This window comes from Arvicanthis niloticus, chromosome 12 (genome assembly GCF_011762505.2).
Source record: "Arvicanthis niloticus isolate mArvNil1 chromosome 12, mArvNil1.pat.X, whole genome shotgun sequence".
NCBI classification, from domain to species: Eukaryota; Metazoa; Chordata; class Mammalia; order Rodentia; family Muridae; genus Arvicanthis; species Arvicanthis niloticus.
Genome location: NC_047669.1, coordinates 24,194,186 through 24,212,252, shown reverse-complemented (window position 1 = coordinate 24,212,252; position 18,067 = coordinate 24,194,186). Strand labels below are relative to the sequence as shown.

Below are 18,067 nucleotides of genomic sequence, written 5' to 3'. Positions count from 1 at the left end.
TGGATATCTGCAGTTTACCCTAATGGCTGGTCATTTGGAACTCTGCTGACTTCTCTTAACTTCCCTGTCTCTGGAGTGACCCTAAGGCTCGGCTGCAGATTCCACTTCAGCTCCTAGTTCTAATGGACCCTTTCTTGTTCATAGTTTCTGGACTTGTGCTCTTCGAGTTAAGCCTCCAGGCCAAGCACATGGGAAATGTTCTTACCCCCAACCCTCCCTCCCCAGCCACAGGCTTATCTGCCCCACCAGTTCTGGACACCAAGACCTGAAAATGACCATTTGCAACTTTCACAGAACACATATTTATTGAGTGATTAGAAAGCCACAGGCATTTCTGAATGTGTGTTCACAAACATTTTAAGTTTCTTGACTGTGACAAATGAGCTTTCATTTCAATCGCTGTCCCCATGGTGCCAGAGGTATGAGGTTCTCAAGGAAGCCATGCAAGTCTGTTCTCAATTACAGTAGAGGGCTCCAGTCTCACTTAGGCCCTGTCGGGCTCCTGGAATTGGGGGTGAAGTGGCTCTGAAGAGGCTCCCAGCATTTGTAGTAGTTCTCATCCAAACAACTACAGGTCTTGAGTCCCCACTTGGTGACCGCCAAACTTAAGGAAGATTCAAACATAAATGCCTATAGAAAATAAGATGGAGACAAAAAGAAAGAGGTAAGGTGACCAAAAAAGCATGTTTAATTAGATGCCTAGAGAAGGTATGGGTAGACTTATGCTTATACATACTGCCATGATGAAGAAAGGAAACCCAAGCCCTGGGTTCTGGATCTGGCCCAACCATAAGCAGATGAAGCTGTATGCAAGGTTTCTATCTACTTGGGGCCCTGAGTTTCATTCTGTGGGTGGAACTGAGCAGGTAGGACTAGCATTGCTCATAGTATTCTGCAGGCATTATTATTTCCAAGGGCAGATCAGATGTGAGAGAATCCTGGGATCTTCTTCTTAAGGACCAACAATCGTGGTGATGTTCTTATATGTTCTGAAAGGACCAGACTTAGCACAAGACACTCCAAGACCAAATTCTCAGCACAAAGGACATTTATATGCCCTAGAGAGACAAAGGGCAGCAAATAAGAGATAAAGACAGTAGACAGTGGACAAGGGAGAAGAAGGAGGGAACAAAGGAGAAGAGGAGGGGATATTTGCCCCAGAGGGACAAAGGACTGCCTTTGGATGGACAAGATGTGGTCCACAGGCAAATGGCAGTTTATAATGTGAAAGGGGGAAACTCCGTGTTTTGATCCGTTCATTAATTTTTATTGGGCATATTAATTATGTGAACCAAAATGGGGGGAGGGACTTCTGTTTATTAGACTTTGATAGGTGGACCTTGGTGATCAGCCTCAGGAGGAGGAAGTGGCCAAATAAGGAAACAGAGTTTGGTGGCTGGCTTTAGGAAGGTAATCTAATGGCTTTTAGCAAGGAGGAGAAGAGTAAAAGGCAAACCGTGTCGGTGCCATGTTTGCCACGCTCGGGCCTGTTAGAGCTCCTCATGTGTGTGACATACTCTTTTCTCACAAAGGAAGAAGCAAAGCTCAGATCTGGGATACGGCTCGTCTATGGTGGTAAATGGTTGCAGATCTGAGCTCTTAGCTTCTTTAGGAGCCTGACCAAGAGCTCAGCTCAGAAAGAGGAAAGGAAGAGGAAATGGTGCATAAAGGCGCTGATGTGGCACGCCTCGCCGATGCGGCACGCCTCACTGCATTCCGAATGTCTCTGGTGCAGTAAAAAGAAGTTGAAAAATATTCTGTGTATCTTATTTGAACTTCTTATCAGTTCTATTTTTATATATATTTTTTATATATTTTTTATATATAGTTGATGTTTCTATCTATAGTGTCTCTTATAAAATAATAGGGAACAACCCAAACCTTATAATTCTTTTTATTCTCATTAGGAAACCATCACAGACAGGCCAAAGGAAAATTATGTAATTCTCCCGTGACACCACACAGAACGCCTGCATTAATGTTTGGGGTGGATCTCACAGACATTAATTTCCCTTTGTCTGTATCAGGGAGTCGTGTGTCTTTGCCTGACTTCTATGACAGGCTTTGAGGCAGGGTTCTGGATGAGATGTGTGGTATAAAGCCCTCTTCACACACGAGGGCAAGTGTCACAGCCATTATGATTGCTGTCTTCTGTTGACTGCTTCTTAAGAGCTTCTTTGCTGTGACGATGAGCTGTGAAGGGTCATGTGACATTAACCACTTCACACTGGATAAGGATAGGACAGATTGATCTGTGTCTAAGTCACGTAACAGGGAATGGTAAAGGAGACACAAAGTTAGGTTTAGGCAGTTTCTATTTATGTATATGTGTGTATGTCTGTGTGTGAGTATGCTTATGTACATGCGAGTGCCTGTGGAGGGTGCCCCCTTGATACTCTGGGCCTTCAGATACTGAGTCTCCTACCATCCCAATCCTCTTCCCAGGACAGCTCCATCTCACTAGCAATCCAGGTCTTGGACATTACTCAAGTTCTTATTGTGTGTAAAAACAGCCCTATGCCTCACTATTGTGAAATACCGCTCCGGTAGAACGGGTTTCAAAACCCCATTTGGAGATCTAAGGGTACTCCAGGAACAACTCAATGGTGGATTGTACCCTTTCGAGGGCCATCAGAGGCAACAGCCTGAGACTGGCAAACTGTGTCTCACAGAGATATAGGTTCCTATAGATACTTTAAGCAGATCCTTGAAAGGAGTAACAGAGCCAGGGCTAAGGACATAGAAAGGACTCCATGTCCCTTCCTCCATAAAAGCAGCTCTGGCTCTGGACTTGGACTAAAAGCACACCCCAGTGGACAGGTGGGCCACTAACGCCAGGGGGTTGACAAGCCAGGCTTTGAGTTCAGCAGGTCTGTGTTATGAGTTTTCAACTTTGTGGCAGTGAAGGCATTTGTTTTAAAATGTGAAGTAAGTTTGCATGGTGGCTTAGCATAAAATTATCTCTTGCAGTCCATTGAGTCTATTTCCAAGAATGCAAAAATAAATAATAAATAAATAAATAATAAATAAATAAATAAATAAAATGAAATCAAGTACCGCAGCCGACTGCAATTGTGTCCCGCCTCAGTGTTTACAGTCTGACAGAGGAGGAATACAAAATAGGGTCTGAGTCCCATCAGTGTCATCCCATGCCAAAGGAGAACAAAGGAAATGAAAAAAGCAGCTGAGAGTCACTGCTTACGGGTCCCAGCTGTGGAGAGGCAAAGGCCACTTGACCCTTCCTGTCTCTAGAAACTGGCTGAAGGTGACATTCTGCCTCCTCTGGTACCGTGGTCCTCAGGATTACTTCCCACACAGAATACTCTGAGATAACATACACACACACCTGGATGCATTTAGATACTGCAAGACCCTTCAAAGTGTATCAATAATGTTTACTTGCATTTGAAGTTAGTGAACACTCTATAAGGAGTTATAGCTCACAGATGTCCTCTGGCTGGATAGTGCACCCATTCTACAGATAGGAAAATGAAACATGGAGATGCTGCATAGGAACTGAGTTAGGATTTGAGCTGGTCTTACTCTCAGTTCAAACTCTTTCTACACTGTCACACAGGAAGTGTAGCATGTGCATGATGCTGTATGTGCTCACACGTATAACATGCACATGCAGACACAAGATTCTCCTCACTCCATCTCTATGACTTTGGAGAATAAAAACTAACCGCTTTTCTCTACAGAAGTTTGGGGATCCCAGAGGCAGCCCCTGAAGTGTTAACTTGCTTACCATGGTGCCATCAGCTATCCTCTCTGGCTCGAGTTTGGCCTTGCTGGCCTTCTCAAAGCAGTCTGCATCGGGGCCATGAGGGGTCATGGCACTGTGCAGGCTGCCGCCCCCTGGCAGGAATCCGCCTTGCTTTGCCTCATAGTGACCTTTGATGAGTCCCATGAACTCACTCATGCAGTTCCCTGGGAAGGTAGAATCAGTATTATTTTTATTATCCAAGGCAAGACCAATAAAAACATCAGTACCACCTAAGCAGTATCTCTTCTACACATTCATATTCCAAATTCATCAAATACTCCACAATAGCACACAATTTCACCACAGTTCTGGCTCCCAGTCTAGAAAATGAAGCTGTGTGTGTGTGTGTGTGTGTGTGTACATATTCCAGGACAAAATTTCAGACTTACAGTGCACAATTATATGATAATCAACAGATGGTTGGTCTCTATGAAACATAGTTCATAACTATTCTTTTCATGACAGATAACTAAATCTGAACATGATAGAATCATATTCTTCCCTTCTCCTGGAACCCTGAGTCTGAACATTGGAAATGATCCTTACTTCTGCTTCAGACAAAGACTTTTCTACTTCATTTCTTATGGATTACTCCCCAGGGCCTGCTTGCATACCTTCAATGGATGGACACGTTCTACAGAGCAACCTATCATGTGCCTGAATACCTCTCAGTGTTAGTTATTTTGTATACTAAATGGACATGTTCACATAGCTTTCAAGAGTCACACCAAATCTGACAAAGCCCACCATGCTTCCATTCTTTTGGTATTTTGTTTCTATTGAAATAAAGCTCTTTATCAACATAGTAATATCTTAAGAACAAGAAGTAAAGAAATCTAACACATGGGTAATTGCAGGTACCTTTCTAGTTCTGTCTATCCATTCATCTGTCTGTTTTCCATCCACTCACTTCTCCATCCATCCATCTATTCACCCATATTCTAAATATATAATTGGACACCATTCTCACTCCTGTGGTATACAAAGGAATAAGAAATAACCTGCTTAAAGCTGCTTACTGCCTCTCCTGTGGAAGATGGAGCATTTGGAGCATGTGACAATGCAGTGACAACCCTTGCAATGCCCTGCTTCCTTCCATGTGGAATGTAAGCAGGCGCCCTAATGTTTCTATAACCAACTGAACAGCCCCCTCCCTCCCCCAACACAACACACTGCTCCAGGCCCTACAAAGTAAACATGCAGTAACCCTGAGAAGTAAGTGAGGCCCGGATCATAGCCCCACGTGCATCTCAGGAAGCAGATAAAGGAAAGTAAGCAAAAGGAGCCCTAAGAATCTGCATTCTAAGAACAGTTCCACACATAGCTTTGATCTACAGTCACCATTCTTGCCGCAGTACATGTCACCAGGGTCACCTTCACACTTAATTTTAAGAAGAGAGCAAGATGGAATTTGGTTTTGATCTGAATGTGAATTTAGTTAGCAATGAGTTTGGTGAAGATATTCTACATAATTTTCGATATTTCAAAGGACAGTGGGAAGGTAGACTTTGCCTTTCTGATTAAACCTGGATCTTGTTGACTAAGGTGCATTAAAATGACTAGAGGCAATATTTCTACAGAAGTAATTCCCCAATTCCCCTTAAAGTCACATCAAAGTAACAAAGATTTTGAGTATTGCTGAAGCAATATTTTTTATATCTCCCGATAAAACTAATTTCTAACTTGGGGTTCTGTGCTTTTTTTCCCAAGTCAACTCAGGGTACCATTTCTTTATAAGATGTTATTTGGGGATGAGTCATTAAACACATCATAGGAGGCATTTCACAAGGCTCACTGTACAGGCAGTCTGCAGTACAAACAGAGATTAAGGAGTGGGTTGAGAGCCGGGAGCACACTGGTGCTCTTATTGTTTTTCTTCCCAGGAGGGGAGACAAGCCCTCCACTACTGTTCTCAACATAGAGTCTGTAGACCTTCTGGGTCAGAAGCCTTTGGCTTCCTACTACAAAGTGCAGACGCTCTGAGTTTCTACTTTAAAGCCAATGAATTAAACTCTGGGAGAGGGAAGCTCGAGAACAAACTTAAAAGAGAGAGGGTACTCTTGATGGTGACCTCAAAGGGGCAGGCTGGCTGTCACCTGACTGTGAAGTGGCCTTCTTTCATCCTGACAGTCTGAAATCCCCACCCTCACAAACGCTTATGCTGTCTGTTCAGTGCAGCTGTACACCGTTACGCTCTGGTACCTGGGAACTGTTATAGAGTGGAATCTAATATGAACAGAAGGTTTTGCAGTTAACTATGGAAAATGATTTGTTTCCTAAAACATCCCAGCTGAAAATGCATGTTAGAATCTCTCCAGACTTCTATGCTCAGAATTGTAAAATTCTCCTGGAAGCAGAACTGTACCTTGACCTTCTTTAATTTGCACAATTAAAAATGTCAAACTCATTAAGTACAGCTGCGATGCACCTTATTCATTCTTGGTGATGTATTCACCGACTGAGTCAATATTTCCAGATGTGCATTATGTACAGGGCACGGCACTAGGCATGTCAATTAGTGATCACATGTGTCTGCTTTGGCATCAGACAATCTGCAATTAAATCCTGACCCTGCAATTAACTGACTGTGAGACCTGGAGACTTGCTTACTCCCAGTGCCAGTCTCATCTTCTGGAAAACAGGAAGGGAGATAACTGATATTAGCTCTCTCTTGCTGCTGTTCTAAAACCTGAATAAATTAATATTTAAGAAAACTTATAATAGGGCCTTGGAAACTAGCCAACAATCATTAGTCATAATAATATAAATAAAATAAAATGATTTGTTTGAACTACCTTCTGTGCTGTGCTGGCGGTTGGGGGAGAAAAGCTATTGAATGGTCGTCCCCATAAGTGAATTCCACCAACTCTACCAACTCTGCAACATCAACCTGTCAGCAAGATGTGCCTACATGTGCAGTAGTGGCGTGACTATCACAGGGTAGCCAATTGCTCTCTAGATTTGAGGCCTGTGACATAAGGGATCTTATGCTTGGTTTTGAAATTCTAATCCTTGGAAGGTCATAGGCCCTGCAAGGCAAATTACTGATATTTAACTACATACACATGATGAAGTATTTTCCTTTTAAACATCCATCCTCATTCTTAGACAGAAGCTACTTTCAACCTCACTCAATGAAGCTTCTATTTGCAGTGGACTCTAGTGAATTCAGTCTCATGGCTGCCCAAAATGAATTGTGTATAATATCCCCTCGAAGAAGATGTTGTAGAAAGACAGAATGAAATAGCATAAAAGTTCGAAGACAGGGAGAAAGGCAGCAAACACCATTTCTAGGTATACCACAGCCAATGTAGTTATGAACTCACAGAAGCTTTGATTACTTGTGCAGGAACAGACCCTCCCCATGGTCAGTGTTGGGCAGGGGAGGGGCTAATGGGAACTTTTCCCTTGCTGTTGAACTATAGGCCACTTATAGGGGATTCGAGAAAAGGGAGCCATCTATGGTGGGCAGCCATTGTCTTCGGTATGTACCAACTGATGTACCTGCCAGACTCCAGTGAATAGTTTCAATCACAAGGCCTTAGAGAAGGTCTTGGTCAAACTCAGAGGGACACAAACTAAACAAAAGGAAAAGGGTGTGGGAAGGGGCTCCATAGAGATGAAGGGGGGACGTACAAGGGATGGGTGAAAATGAGAAAGGGCGGGGTGAAAGCAATCAAAATGAATTATATATCTATATGTATGTGTATATATAAAACTGTCAAAGAATAAATTTAATTAATAACACCTTCATCTTCCAGAATAGTTTATCTCCCAGTTTAGTTTGTAATCTTTTTTGTTTTCCCAAAATAATCAAAGAAAGAACATTTTACTTGTTCTTGAAACAGATTTTTGTTTCTCCAAACAAACCAAAACGACTCTACTCCCCACCCTTAAAAAAAGATCTGAAATGTACTCTTCCTTCAGACTCTACCAACATGTCTGTCCCTCTTTAGGCTCAGAGAAACAGGAGGCAGGTTTAGTTACTGCATCCCCCTGCAGACTATTAAAGCCCAGTAGCAGCCTGAGAGGCAGGACTTCAAACTCATGGCAGAGTAGGAGGTCCAAGAACAACCTGGTCATTGCCCTCCGAGCCTAGCTGCTTTGCTGGTTCTCATTTTCATGAATGTTCTGGTGAAAGAGAGACTTACTGTGGTAATAAGGAGGTCTGAAGGTTTTATCTGCCACTCCCCACCGAGGTGGGAAGATGACAAAGTCAGCAATGGCCACTCCTGGTCTGAGAGACTTGGCAGTCAGCACGGTGAAAATGGAAGGATCCTGTGAACACACAAGGGGAAACTGAATGTAGGACAGCATGGGAGGCGACTGAAGAATGACAGTGCGTCACCTGCACAGGAGGCTGTTTTCAAGTGACAGTTTCTGATTAAGTGACCCAGGTTCCGGCTTAGATATTTGGGCTCTAGTTGAGGTGCAGTAATCACTCCTGTAACTGTCTTCTTGCTGTGCTTGAAGCAAAATGCATTCACAGCAGATAAGGGGACTGACAGCTGCATCTTTAACCTGCCTGAGTCTGTATCATGGCACTCTATTATTACCCTATGGCTCTGAGAACCTGAGTCCTACTTGTACTCCCAGGCTGAGTGGCAGGGAGCTTGCCAATGCTCAGGGAATGCTGGGAAACAAACAAAACAGCATCGGCAGCCTGGTGTACAGGAAGGCATGTTTCTTGGGAGGCAGAGCATCAGAGGTCGTAGATGATAGCCACAGGCAGGAAAAGTCTGAGAGCTGGCTAACTAATTCTGACTCTTGATCGACTTCTTGATCGACTCCTAGATTCTGAGTATCGCAGTTACATGGTGGTAGTGCAGAGGAGGATGTGCTGAGGGACAAGATTATGCATCTTCAAGAACTTCAGACTCCTAGACGAAAAACCCAAGATTCAATTTAATTGATATCCCTGTTCACTTTCAGACGTGGTGCTGACATCTGGAGATTCAAAGATTGGGAATCTATTCTCCACTCCTTTAAGTTTAATTGAGGAAAGGAGAAAGTGGCTATTTCTTTTTCAAAATAACTCCCAGTTAAATTTGTTCCTTGACAGTTTCTTATGTTTATATAGAGCACTCGGCCTATAGCCACCCTTCTCCCTGCCTCCACCCCTTCTCATCTCCTCTAACAGGATCAAGGGAAGTGTCAAAGAACTATGACTCAAGCTAAATCTTTAAAAGTGAACAAAAGAAAGGAAGGGGAGGGTAGAAGAGAAAAGAGAAAGATGGAACAGGGGTTTTATCAGAGAAAATAGAAAAGATATGGCTTTGTAAGCCAGGAGAAGGTTAAAACTAGCGGTGCACTGAAGGATGAAGGAAGGGCAAGATGTGGTATTGGAGGAAGGAGCCCAGGGCCAGATGGAGAAGAGCATTAAAAGCCACGCTTCAGAGCCCAGACCTAATCCTAAACCATGGGGAGCCTGCAAAGGTTTTCTAAAGCAATGGTGGGATAATCAGATCTGACTTTGGAGGGGAAATAACTACCACAGCAGTAAGGAGGAGATCGAACGGCTACACATTCAAACAAAAAAAACAAACAAAAAGCCAAAACCAAAACAACAACAACAACAAATCAACCCAACCCTTCTTGCTGGGAGAGTTATCGTCTTTTTCATCTGTCATGGGAAATGGTCTGAGACTATTAACAGAAGGACAAGGTAAGAAGGCTGAAATAGAGCTTTACCAAGGTCTCAGGGTGCTTCTTGGTGATGCTTTGGGCTTGGCATCTTGATTTTCTTTTTCTCCCCTTTGGTTTTATTAAGATTTGAGGTTGTTCAGAAAGGTAGTTTTGTCCCCCTAGAGATGAGCTGAATTGGCTCAGAGTAATCCTTCTATCTCTGATTCTCTGGCTTCTGCCCCAATTATCCCTCAGCTTGTGGGTTAAGTTAATCTATTATGAAGTACACTGCAGAATGAGCTTACCCTCCAGGTCTCTCAGAACTAGCACTTTATCAAGCATGTGGGCTCGTGGGAGCCTGTACCAGAGACCAGGGACCTATTTGTGGCCCCCTAATTGACTGAAAAATATGACCAAGTTCAAACATTAGGCTTTAAAAAAAAATAAATCAAGCATTCGACCTTTGAATAACTTTAGAAGAGGGCTTCCTTGCCCTTCGCTGCCAACCATGGCCACAAGCTGAGGCTGGTGAGCAGGTAGGCAGCCAGAGCAAGCAGAGTCATGCCCCAAGTTGCAAGGTACCCAGACCTTCTCCAGATCTGTAAATTATTTTTCCTCCAGACTTTGTTATTATCATTAGCTTTCCCTTTGCCCATGCATGACAGTTGTGATTACTCTGGAGAAAAGTAAAATGGGTTGAGTATTTCTTGGCTTCCTCATTTGCCAAGTAATGTATTCCTTCACCAAAGGACACATGATCTGGTTCTGGCTGAGGCTTTGCATGGATGACCTTGAAAACCTTAGATGTGCAAATGCCATAGGTATAAACTAGATCTCTCCCATTCAAGGGTTGTCCCGTCCCCAGGGTCCCCGCATGGTCCGGACTTACCGCATGGTCAAAAGCCACCGCATTGATGACCATGAAATTCTCTAGGTTGTACTTGTAGGGTGTATAGTTTCCATGCCAGGCCACGACATTGAATGGAGAGACATCCTAATTTCAGAATCCAGGAAAGCATGGTCTTAGAATGTAATGTTTTTGTAGTTGTAAAGTTACAATACTTACTGATTTGACCCTTTTTATATGATATTGTTCTAAATTTAATCATAGCATCCTTTGGGAGAATCATATCTCTTGATCTCTCTGTGGTTGCTTCATATACCCTCTCCCAGGTCCTGGCTTTGCCATTAACCCTCTTTTCCAGTTCATAAGCTGCAGCTGTCTGTCTCATCCCACACACAGAAGAAGCCTATCTCACTCATTGAGCAGTCCTTTTTCAATGTTTAACATAACTGTGGGAAATCTGTAGAGGTCAGCAAGTCTCAAACAATCTGTTTCCTGGTATAGCAGGCACTTGCTGTGATATTTCTCCAGGGCTTTGCAGCCTAAAGGGACTTCTCATAGACACCGTGTCTACTGTGAAGTTCAGGAAAGAAGAATCTACCTCGCTCAAGGAGATCCAGCCTAAATGTTTGAGATTTCAGAGTGACACTAACAGCTTTCCTGGTTTTGTCTTGGGTAGGAGATCACTTTACAGGATGATGAAGGATGATGGTCTTCCTCACTGGTGCTGTGCCTCTAGTCAAGACAAACAATCCAGTGCAAAATATTCTAAAGTTCAAGGTCCATAGCGGTCAAAGTGCTAAGGATGAGAGAGCTGACTGCTCAGTCCTAGACGGGACATCTCAGCCCTAAATGGGACATCTAGATCAGTCTCCAGCCAGCCAACTTAATGCTCAAGGACCATCTTGAAAGAAGAAGAGGCAGCAAGAATGTAAGAGCTGAAATATGGGAAGGAGTGAAGTGAAATGTTGTCTTCTACACATGAGAGATGGCTATCAAACTGAGGAACTCATAGCAGCCGGAGTTCTTAGCACATGATGTGCACAGGATCAAGCGAGCCAAAACTCTGGTATAAAAAGCATAGATGATTTCTAGGCCTCCAGGAACTGAAGATGTAGCCCTGGTAGGGTTTCCATGTTCCTGAGGGTGGTCCTACAAATGTAGGTAGCACTGACTATTAAAGTGGATATGAGAGGAGGAAGATGGGAAAATGGGGATGGATATGATCATATGTCATTGTATTTATGATATTCTCCAGAGTAAAGGGAAAAAGACTTGAGGGAAACAACTACCCACAAGGCATTGTTAGAGCTAAAAGGAATGCATAGAAGTGTTGAGGTATCCGAGCAACAGGGGGAAAGCATTGGCATTCCTGAGCCTGAGAAATAAGAGGGGAAAATGTTTCTATAGGACTCCAGCAAGATCTAGAACCATGAAAAAGGCTACATTTGTAAATATTTATAGCTAGTTCTCTGGAGAGACAAAGCTCTGATTTATAGTGTTTGCTGATATCTGGGGTATGAATACTCTCAACTATATTTATCTTTCTTTCCTACAATATTTTTTTTTCTGGTAAAAGATATGTTGAATGCCTTTTCTTAGGTACTGTGATCTGCTTTTGAGGCTATTCAGCAGGAGGTAGATAAGGTCAGAAGCACTGAAGAGAGAGAGAGAGAGAGAGAGAGAGAGAGAGAGAGAGAGAGAGAGACATGCCCCACTATCATCCCTTCCCCCATTCATTTCCTTCAGGTTGAACCCCATGAAAGATAATAAACTGGGGAGCCAGGCCCCTTTGTGGATAAATGCTTGTCTTCCAGGGCACAGACTAAGGCAGAGAAGAATGGACCAGTGTGACCATCACAGGGCCCTGTGAGCAGTCGAAAGCTGCTGCCTACTGCCAAAATGGATGTTCTCTATCAAATGTATGCAGAATAATAATAATCTGGGGAGCATACTTAAAATTCATGTAAATATCTACTTCTAATACCCCAGAGGTTATCGTTTTTGCCAGGTGAGAGTATTAATATGGGTATGATCATTTTAAACAAGGCTGTCCAAAGTTTTCTAACACTAATGGTCCCTGAACAACTGTTGAGAAATCCTGACCCAGAGAATATGAGGATAGCACGTTGCTGTTTGCTCCGGGGCTTAAGCAGAAGTTTCAGACTGGTTTGCCTTTGCTGGCTGGCATGGCCTTTTGGTGCTAGGCAAGGAAAATAATGAGTGCTAGGCTAATACAGACAGTAAATCAGACAAATAAAAAAATTGTAACAGAAAGGCTATCAGTTGTCATTTATTAAATGCTTAATCTGTTCTGAGATTAAACACTCAACATGTTAAATAATGATACATAATAATGATACATAGTAGTAACCTGGTGATGATGGTACACACCTATAATCCTTTCTCTTGGGAGATAGAAGCAGAAAGATCAGGAATTCAAGGCCACTCTAGCTACAAAGCAAGTTCAAGGTCAGCCTGGGCTACATGAGACCTTGTCTCAAAAAATGAACCAAAGAAACATATAGTATTATAGCATAGATTATATATTGTATTATTCATTATTTTTCATGTGACAGCCTTACAGAAGGGACAGAATGTTTGTCATGTCTCAAAATTAATTTTTATATTATGATATAATAATGATTTCATGTCCTCAGTTTACTAGGCCTCTCGTATAATTGAAGCTAATCAACTAAATTCTTTTTGTTTTGTGTCAACAATCAATGATTTGTATCTGAAATAAGGTACTCATTGAGGAATGTCAGTCTTGGCTTCTCCTAAACATATTAGGAGGCCTCTGTGTTATGCTTCCCACGTCACTCTTAGAGACCCACACAACATTACATTTCCATTGCTAGATGAGAAAGTGCACAACCTCCAGAGTCAAACAGTTGAGGGTTTTAACACTGGATCTGCCCCCCCCCAGCACCGTGAATTAATTATCACTATCGGACCTGTTCCCATGACTATGTAATTTGCAGTACCTTAGTGTGTAATAAAGACAAAAGAATGTATGTAATGTATCTAAGGCTGGCCTTGGCTATCAACGGGTGCTTCATAACTCCACACTCACTCCCTGGCTACCAACAACCTTACTGTACCTGTTTGGAAGCGAACAGCTTGCCCTGGTATTTGTTAATCACAGTGTAACCACCCGGCACTTGACGATCTTCATACCAGGCAACAGGGATCAAGAAATCTCGAGGGTTGGCTAAGCCATTGGCTCCTAGAAGACACAGGAACCCAAATGGAAATATCCATTGAGATATTTCCAAAGTCAAAGGAAAGATGCCCACAAAGGGGATCTTCTGTGTCACTAACCATTCCACAGATTACTTTCTTCCCCAAAATCCTTGCTGGATTCCCAGTCAGGGCTATGGTGCAGTGCCTGCCCATCATAGTTGAAGTCCTAGGTTCAACCCCAAGCACTACAGAATCTGTTGGACCTTGGTTTGGTAGATTTGTAGGAAGATCCAAAAGATTTGGTTGAAAAAGAAAAATCTGAAAGTCCTCATAAGCAGTGTCATATCCTGGAGCTGTAGAGTGGTTATGGTTCATATGGCTATTGTATATATTACCTCATCACTAATCACATGATGGAAGGTGAGGAAAAGGGAGAGGAAGAGAGGGGAAGAGCCAAGGAAACAGCAGATGCCTGTCCAAGAAAGTGCTGGGGACTCTCCTACATATCCTCAGATCTCAATCTTATATAAAAAGGTTATAAGCTACTGTCCCAGGCAGGCCTCTGTCGGCTAGCCAGAACTCAAAAGCCAGAACTATAAAGCTGCTGTCCAGCCTAAAAAAAAAAAAAAAAAAAAAAAAATCTGCCTGCCATTCAGGGAGGAAGAACTGAGGACCTGCCTGCTTAGCTTTGTTCAGGAGTGAGTGTTCCCTCCAGAGAAAGGAAATAAATCAAAAGACAAAATAAGAAAAAGCATAAGTGCAAAAACATAATTTAACTCGGAGAGGAGAGGCCTGGGGACTGTTTTATCATTTCCAGCTCCTGGGGTTAAAAAAAAAAAAAAAAAAAACCCCAGCTGGTTAGTAAATTATATATATTTTCCAGAGGGTACATGCTCTGTGGAACCTGGAGGCTCTGCTGCCTGCACAGCAGCAGGAAGCTAGACCAAAGTGGGAAGAGTGGGTGGCAGGCAGGATGACAGACGGCCCACCATGGCTCCAGCTGCCTCTCTGCTGCCTCCCACCTCCTCCCACCTTCCTCTGAGTATTTGGATCCCCAGGGGAGTGACCAGAAGGTACACGCTGGTCTGTCCTTGTTGCTCTGAAAAGCTGTTGACAGGGAAAGAACAAACTGGGAGGTATGGCCCAAGCCGAAACCAGGGGCTGATTTCTCCAGCTCTCTTCAAGAGAGGCTTGAGAAAAAGTGCTCCTAAGGTCTCCCCTTCCCTCCTGTGTGTCCTGCCTTCAGCTGTTGGAAGTCTAGGGGCTGGGGGAACATGTCTGGAAACTTTAATCTATCTCACCGGGACTGTTGTTTCCGCTCCCTCATAGAACGTAGCAATACACTTGTTACTGTTAAGTGTGTGGATTTTGTGATGTGTGCTCAGAAGAAATGTGATGTTCAAAGGTCATCAAAGGTCATGTGTCACCCAGTCTAGTTCATATTTCCATGCGATAGACTCCAGGCCATTTTTATGACTGGAACCCACAGCTCATTGACTTAAGAAAACATTACTCACAAAGCCTTTTCTCATCTGCCTACATGTGCTTAAGCTGTTCCCTTTCTTCTTCACTTCTCTTTAATACGCCATCAACGATTAATCGAATCTCAGGGCTGTGAAATGTAGCTCAGTTGGTAAAGTGCTTGTCTAGCAGGAAGTTCAGTGTCCTGCGCTGCACGGGCCTGAGCATGGTAGTGAAACTTACAATCCCAGCAACTAGGAAGAAGTTCAAGGCTGTTCTTATCAATATAAAGAGTTAGAGGTCAGCCTGGGCTATAAGAGACTCCGACTTAAAAAAAAATCAATTAAATCTCAAATCTCATCTTTGAACCCCGTTGGCATCCCTTGTAATATAAACATCTAACCAGAAACCCATTAAATGCCTTTATTGCCCTTGTTCTGTCTTATTGTTTTAGAGACACGTATACTAGATCAGTTTGGGTTATTTTCTGTTGTTCATATACTTGGTAGGCAGGCACTTGGTCTAAGGAAGTTGTCTGGTGAAGGAAGTTGAAGTTTGAAGTGTAAGAGCCAGGAAGAGATGGAAGGAGATGCAAGGCTTAGGATGAAGATTTACCGATGGGTCCCAGGTCAGGTAACTCAAAGTGGACACCATAGACCTCCAGGATGTAGCCCCTGGTCTCCTCGAAGACGTCGACGCTGAATCGCATTCCTCTCTGGAGGACAGAAGCACAACATGCTCTCATAAATCATATTCTTGCAGTTACATGCAGAAATAAAGTGCTCGTGTTTCCAAGTATGTTGCTCTAGGTGAGCAGATTAAAGATCGGTCACAAAGAAAAAAAATCTAATTCCTAATCATACCAATAATTAACATCTTATTGGGTCCAGAGATAACAGCAGCCCCCAGTTAGTCAAAACTCAATGTATCCGTGAATACCTTCACCATCTCCTATCTCTGACACAGCCTTAAGCAGACTACAAACATTTAGGGAAAGGAAGTGGTAAACACTCTCTGCTTTGCGATCCTGTGCTGTATTAAACAAAGCAGGCACTAAGCTTACCCTGAAGCCTTCTGTGTAACTCTGACTCCTCCCTGTTACCCAGACGTGACAGAGACATTTTAGGGTTAGAAATAGCAGCAGCTGAAACATCTGATTTCTCCCAAGTTAGGGAGAGGCAGTGGGGAGAGGAGACTCATTACCAACCTGAATGACGCAGATCTCATTGGGTTGCAGGGACATCTTGCCAAACTCTGTGTAAATGAGAAGCTTCCCTTTCTGGGGAACTGGGGGGGAGGGAGGAAAAGACCGTGCAGTAGTGAGAAATCCTGCTCAAAGGAGAACCTGAAAGCATAAGGCTTGTAGTTGCTTGTTATTGCAAATGAGGAGAGCTTCGTTGGGTCTCCTGGGGGTAAATTATATTCTGACAATGTCAGTTAGCTATTCTACTGCCTACAAGATTTTGAAAATTCTTCAAAATCTCTATCTTCGCTCCCACTTTGAGGAGCCTGTGTATATACACTTTTGTGAAGTGACCCAAAAGGGCCATAGAAATAGCACAGAAAACCACTCTTTTCTGACATTTCAGCCAGAATGCTGGCATTTGCAGGTCTGCTGACTACCCAGAAATGTTCACTTCTGAATACTAATACTAAACACCACAAAACCTCTCACGGGTCTTATGTTTTAGATGGTCTCATAAAATTTGTACCTTAATCGTGGTCATTGATGACAAATGGGCTTTCCTTCGGTGAGTTTAAAAGCAAATAGAATTTTGCTAATAAGTCAGTCACATGTTAGGAATGTCATTTCATTCAACTGCCATGATCTCCCACACGAGAGAGGCCCAACAGAGACAGCCACAGGCAGAAAGCCCAGAACATACATTGGACACTTTGAGGTATGCTAGGAATCTTTTCCAGACCACTGGTGGTATCTGGACCTCACTCTTGTAGATGGTACTGTATTTAATGAAACAGATGGGGGAATGCAGGCAAATAAAATACAAAAACAAAACAAAACAAAGCAAAAACCAATTGGAATATATTGGGGCTAGGGAGCAGTCAGTCTTACCAATCAGGAACTTACCAATCAGGAAATCCCCATCTGAGTTGTAAAAACATCTGAAATTTACAGAGTACTTTTCTGTGATTTTCAGCTTTAACACATTCTGGACAAGTTTATTCATTCCACAAATGATTATTTAGTGCCTACCACAAACCAGGTGCTGGGTATAAAGTGATCAGCAGAAGCCTCCCTGTGGAGCTTGGAGTCTGACAGACTCAGACAGGAAGCACACAATTGCAGACCGCCATCACGGCGAAGCGAAATGATGCTGCCAAAGTCAAGGTCGGGAGCATGAAGGAATTAGGGACCTGCACTGGTTTGGGGAGACAACAAAGGCCTCCTGACTACTGATGAGACTTTGGACAAGAGATCTGAAGGTATCATGCAGGCAAGAGGAGAAACTCCAGCCAAAAGAAGAAGCATGTTCAGGAGCAAGGAGGTTAATGTGCAGCTAGAGAGAAATAAAGTGAGGCCAACCTGACTTAAGTGGAGGGCGTGCGTGCGTGCGTGCGTGCGTGCGTGCGTGCGTGCGGACATGTGTGGGGGATGACCTCATACAAGGCAGGCCCCAAAGGGAGGTCTCCAATGCTTCCTATAGGGCTGCGATTTTGGCCTTGATTCATGACTCAAAAGTGGAACAGCTAAGGGAGGAGGGATGGCTCTTCAGTTAAGAGCACTTGTTTATTGTCTAAAGGAGCCAAGTTCTATTCCTAGCACTCCCATGGTTGCTCACAACTGCCCTCCACTCTAGTGCCAGGGGATTCAACACCCTCTTCTGGCTTCTACAGGCCTCAGGCACACATGGTGCACAGATACATATGCAGGCAAAATACTGATACGCAGAAAGTAAAAGATAAATAAAAAAACAATCTTTTAAAAGTTGAATAGCTCGCATAAGTTAATTAAGTCAGCAAGATCAGAATTCAGCTAGAGGAACAGCAGTGTAGTTCAAGGGCTGTGGTTCTCAGCCTTCCTAAGGCTGCGGCCCTTCAGTACAGTTCCTCATTGGTGTGGCTACCCCCAACCATAAAACTATTCCGATGCAACTTTATAACTGTAATTGTGCTACTGCTATGAATAGTAATGTTCATCTGATACGCAGGATATCTGATATGCG

At 43.2% G+C, this 18,067-nt stretch overlaps 1 protein-coding gene across 1 annotated transcript in view; it reads right to left on the bottom strand.

Moving 5' to 3' along the window:
* Positions 1–286: 286 nt before the first annotated feature.
* Positions 287–18,067, bottom strand: part of Hgd (homogentisate 1,2-dioxygenase) — a 48,774-nt gene continuing 30,993 nt past the window's right edge. The window contains exons 7-14 of the mRNA XM_034515393.2: positions 16,972–17,006; positions 16,090–16,169; positions 15,498–15,597; positions 13,340–13,464; positions 10,281–10,385; positions 7,918–8,044; positions 3,749–3,930; positions 287–630 (exon numbers count right to left, since the gene is read on the bottom strand). Coding sequence (XP_034371284.1) covers positions 481–630; positions 3,749–3,930; positions 7,918–8,044; positions 10,281–10,385; positions 13,340–13,464; positions 15,498–15,597; positions 16,090–16,169; positions 16,972–17,006 — 904 coding nt within the window. The 3' untranslated portion in view covers positions 287–480. The remainder of the gene's footprint in view (positions 631–3,748; positions 3,931–7,917; positions 8,045–10,280; positions 10,386–13,339; positions 13,465–15,497; positions 15,598–16,089; positions 16,170–16,971; positions 17,007–18,067) is intronic.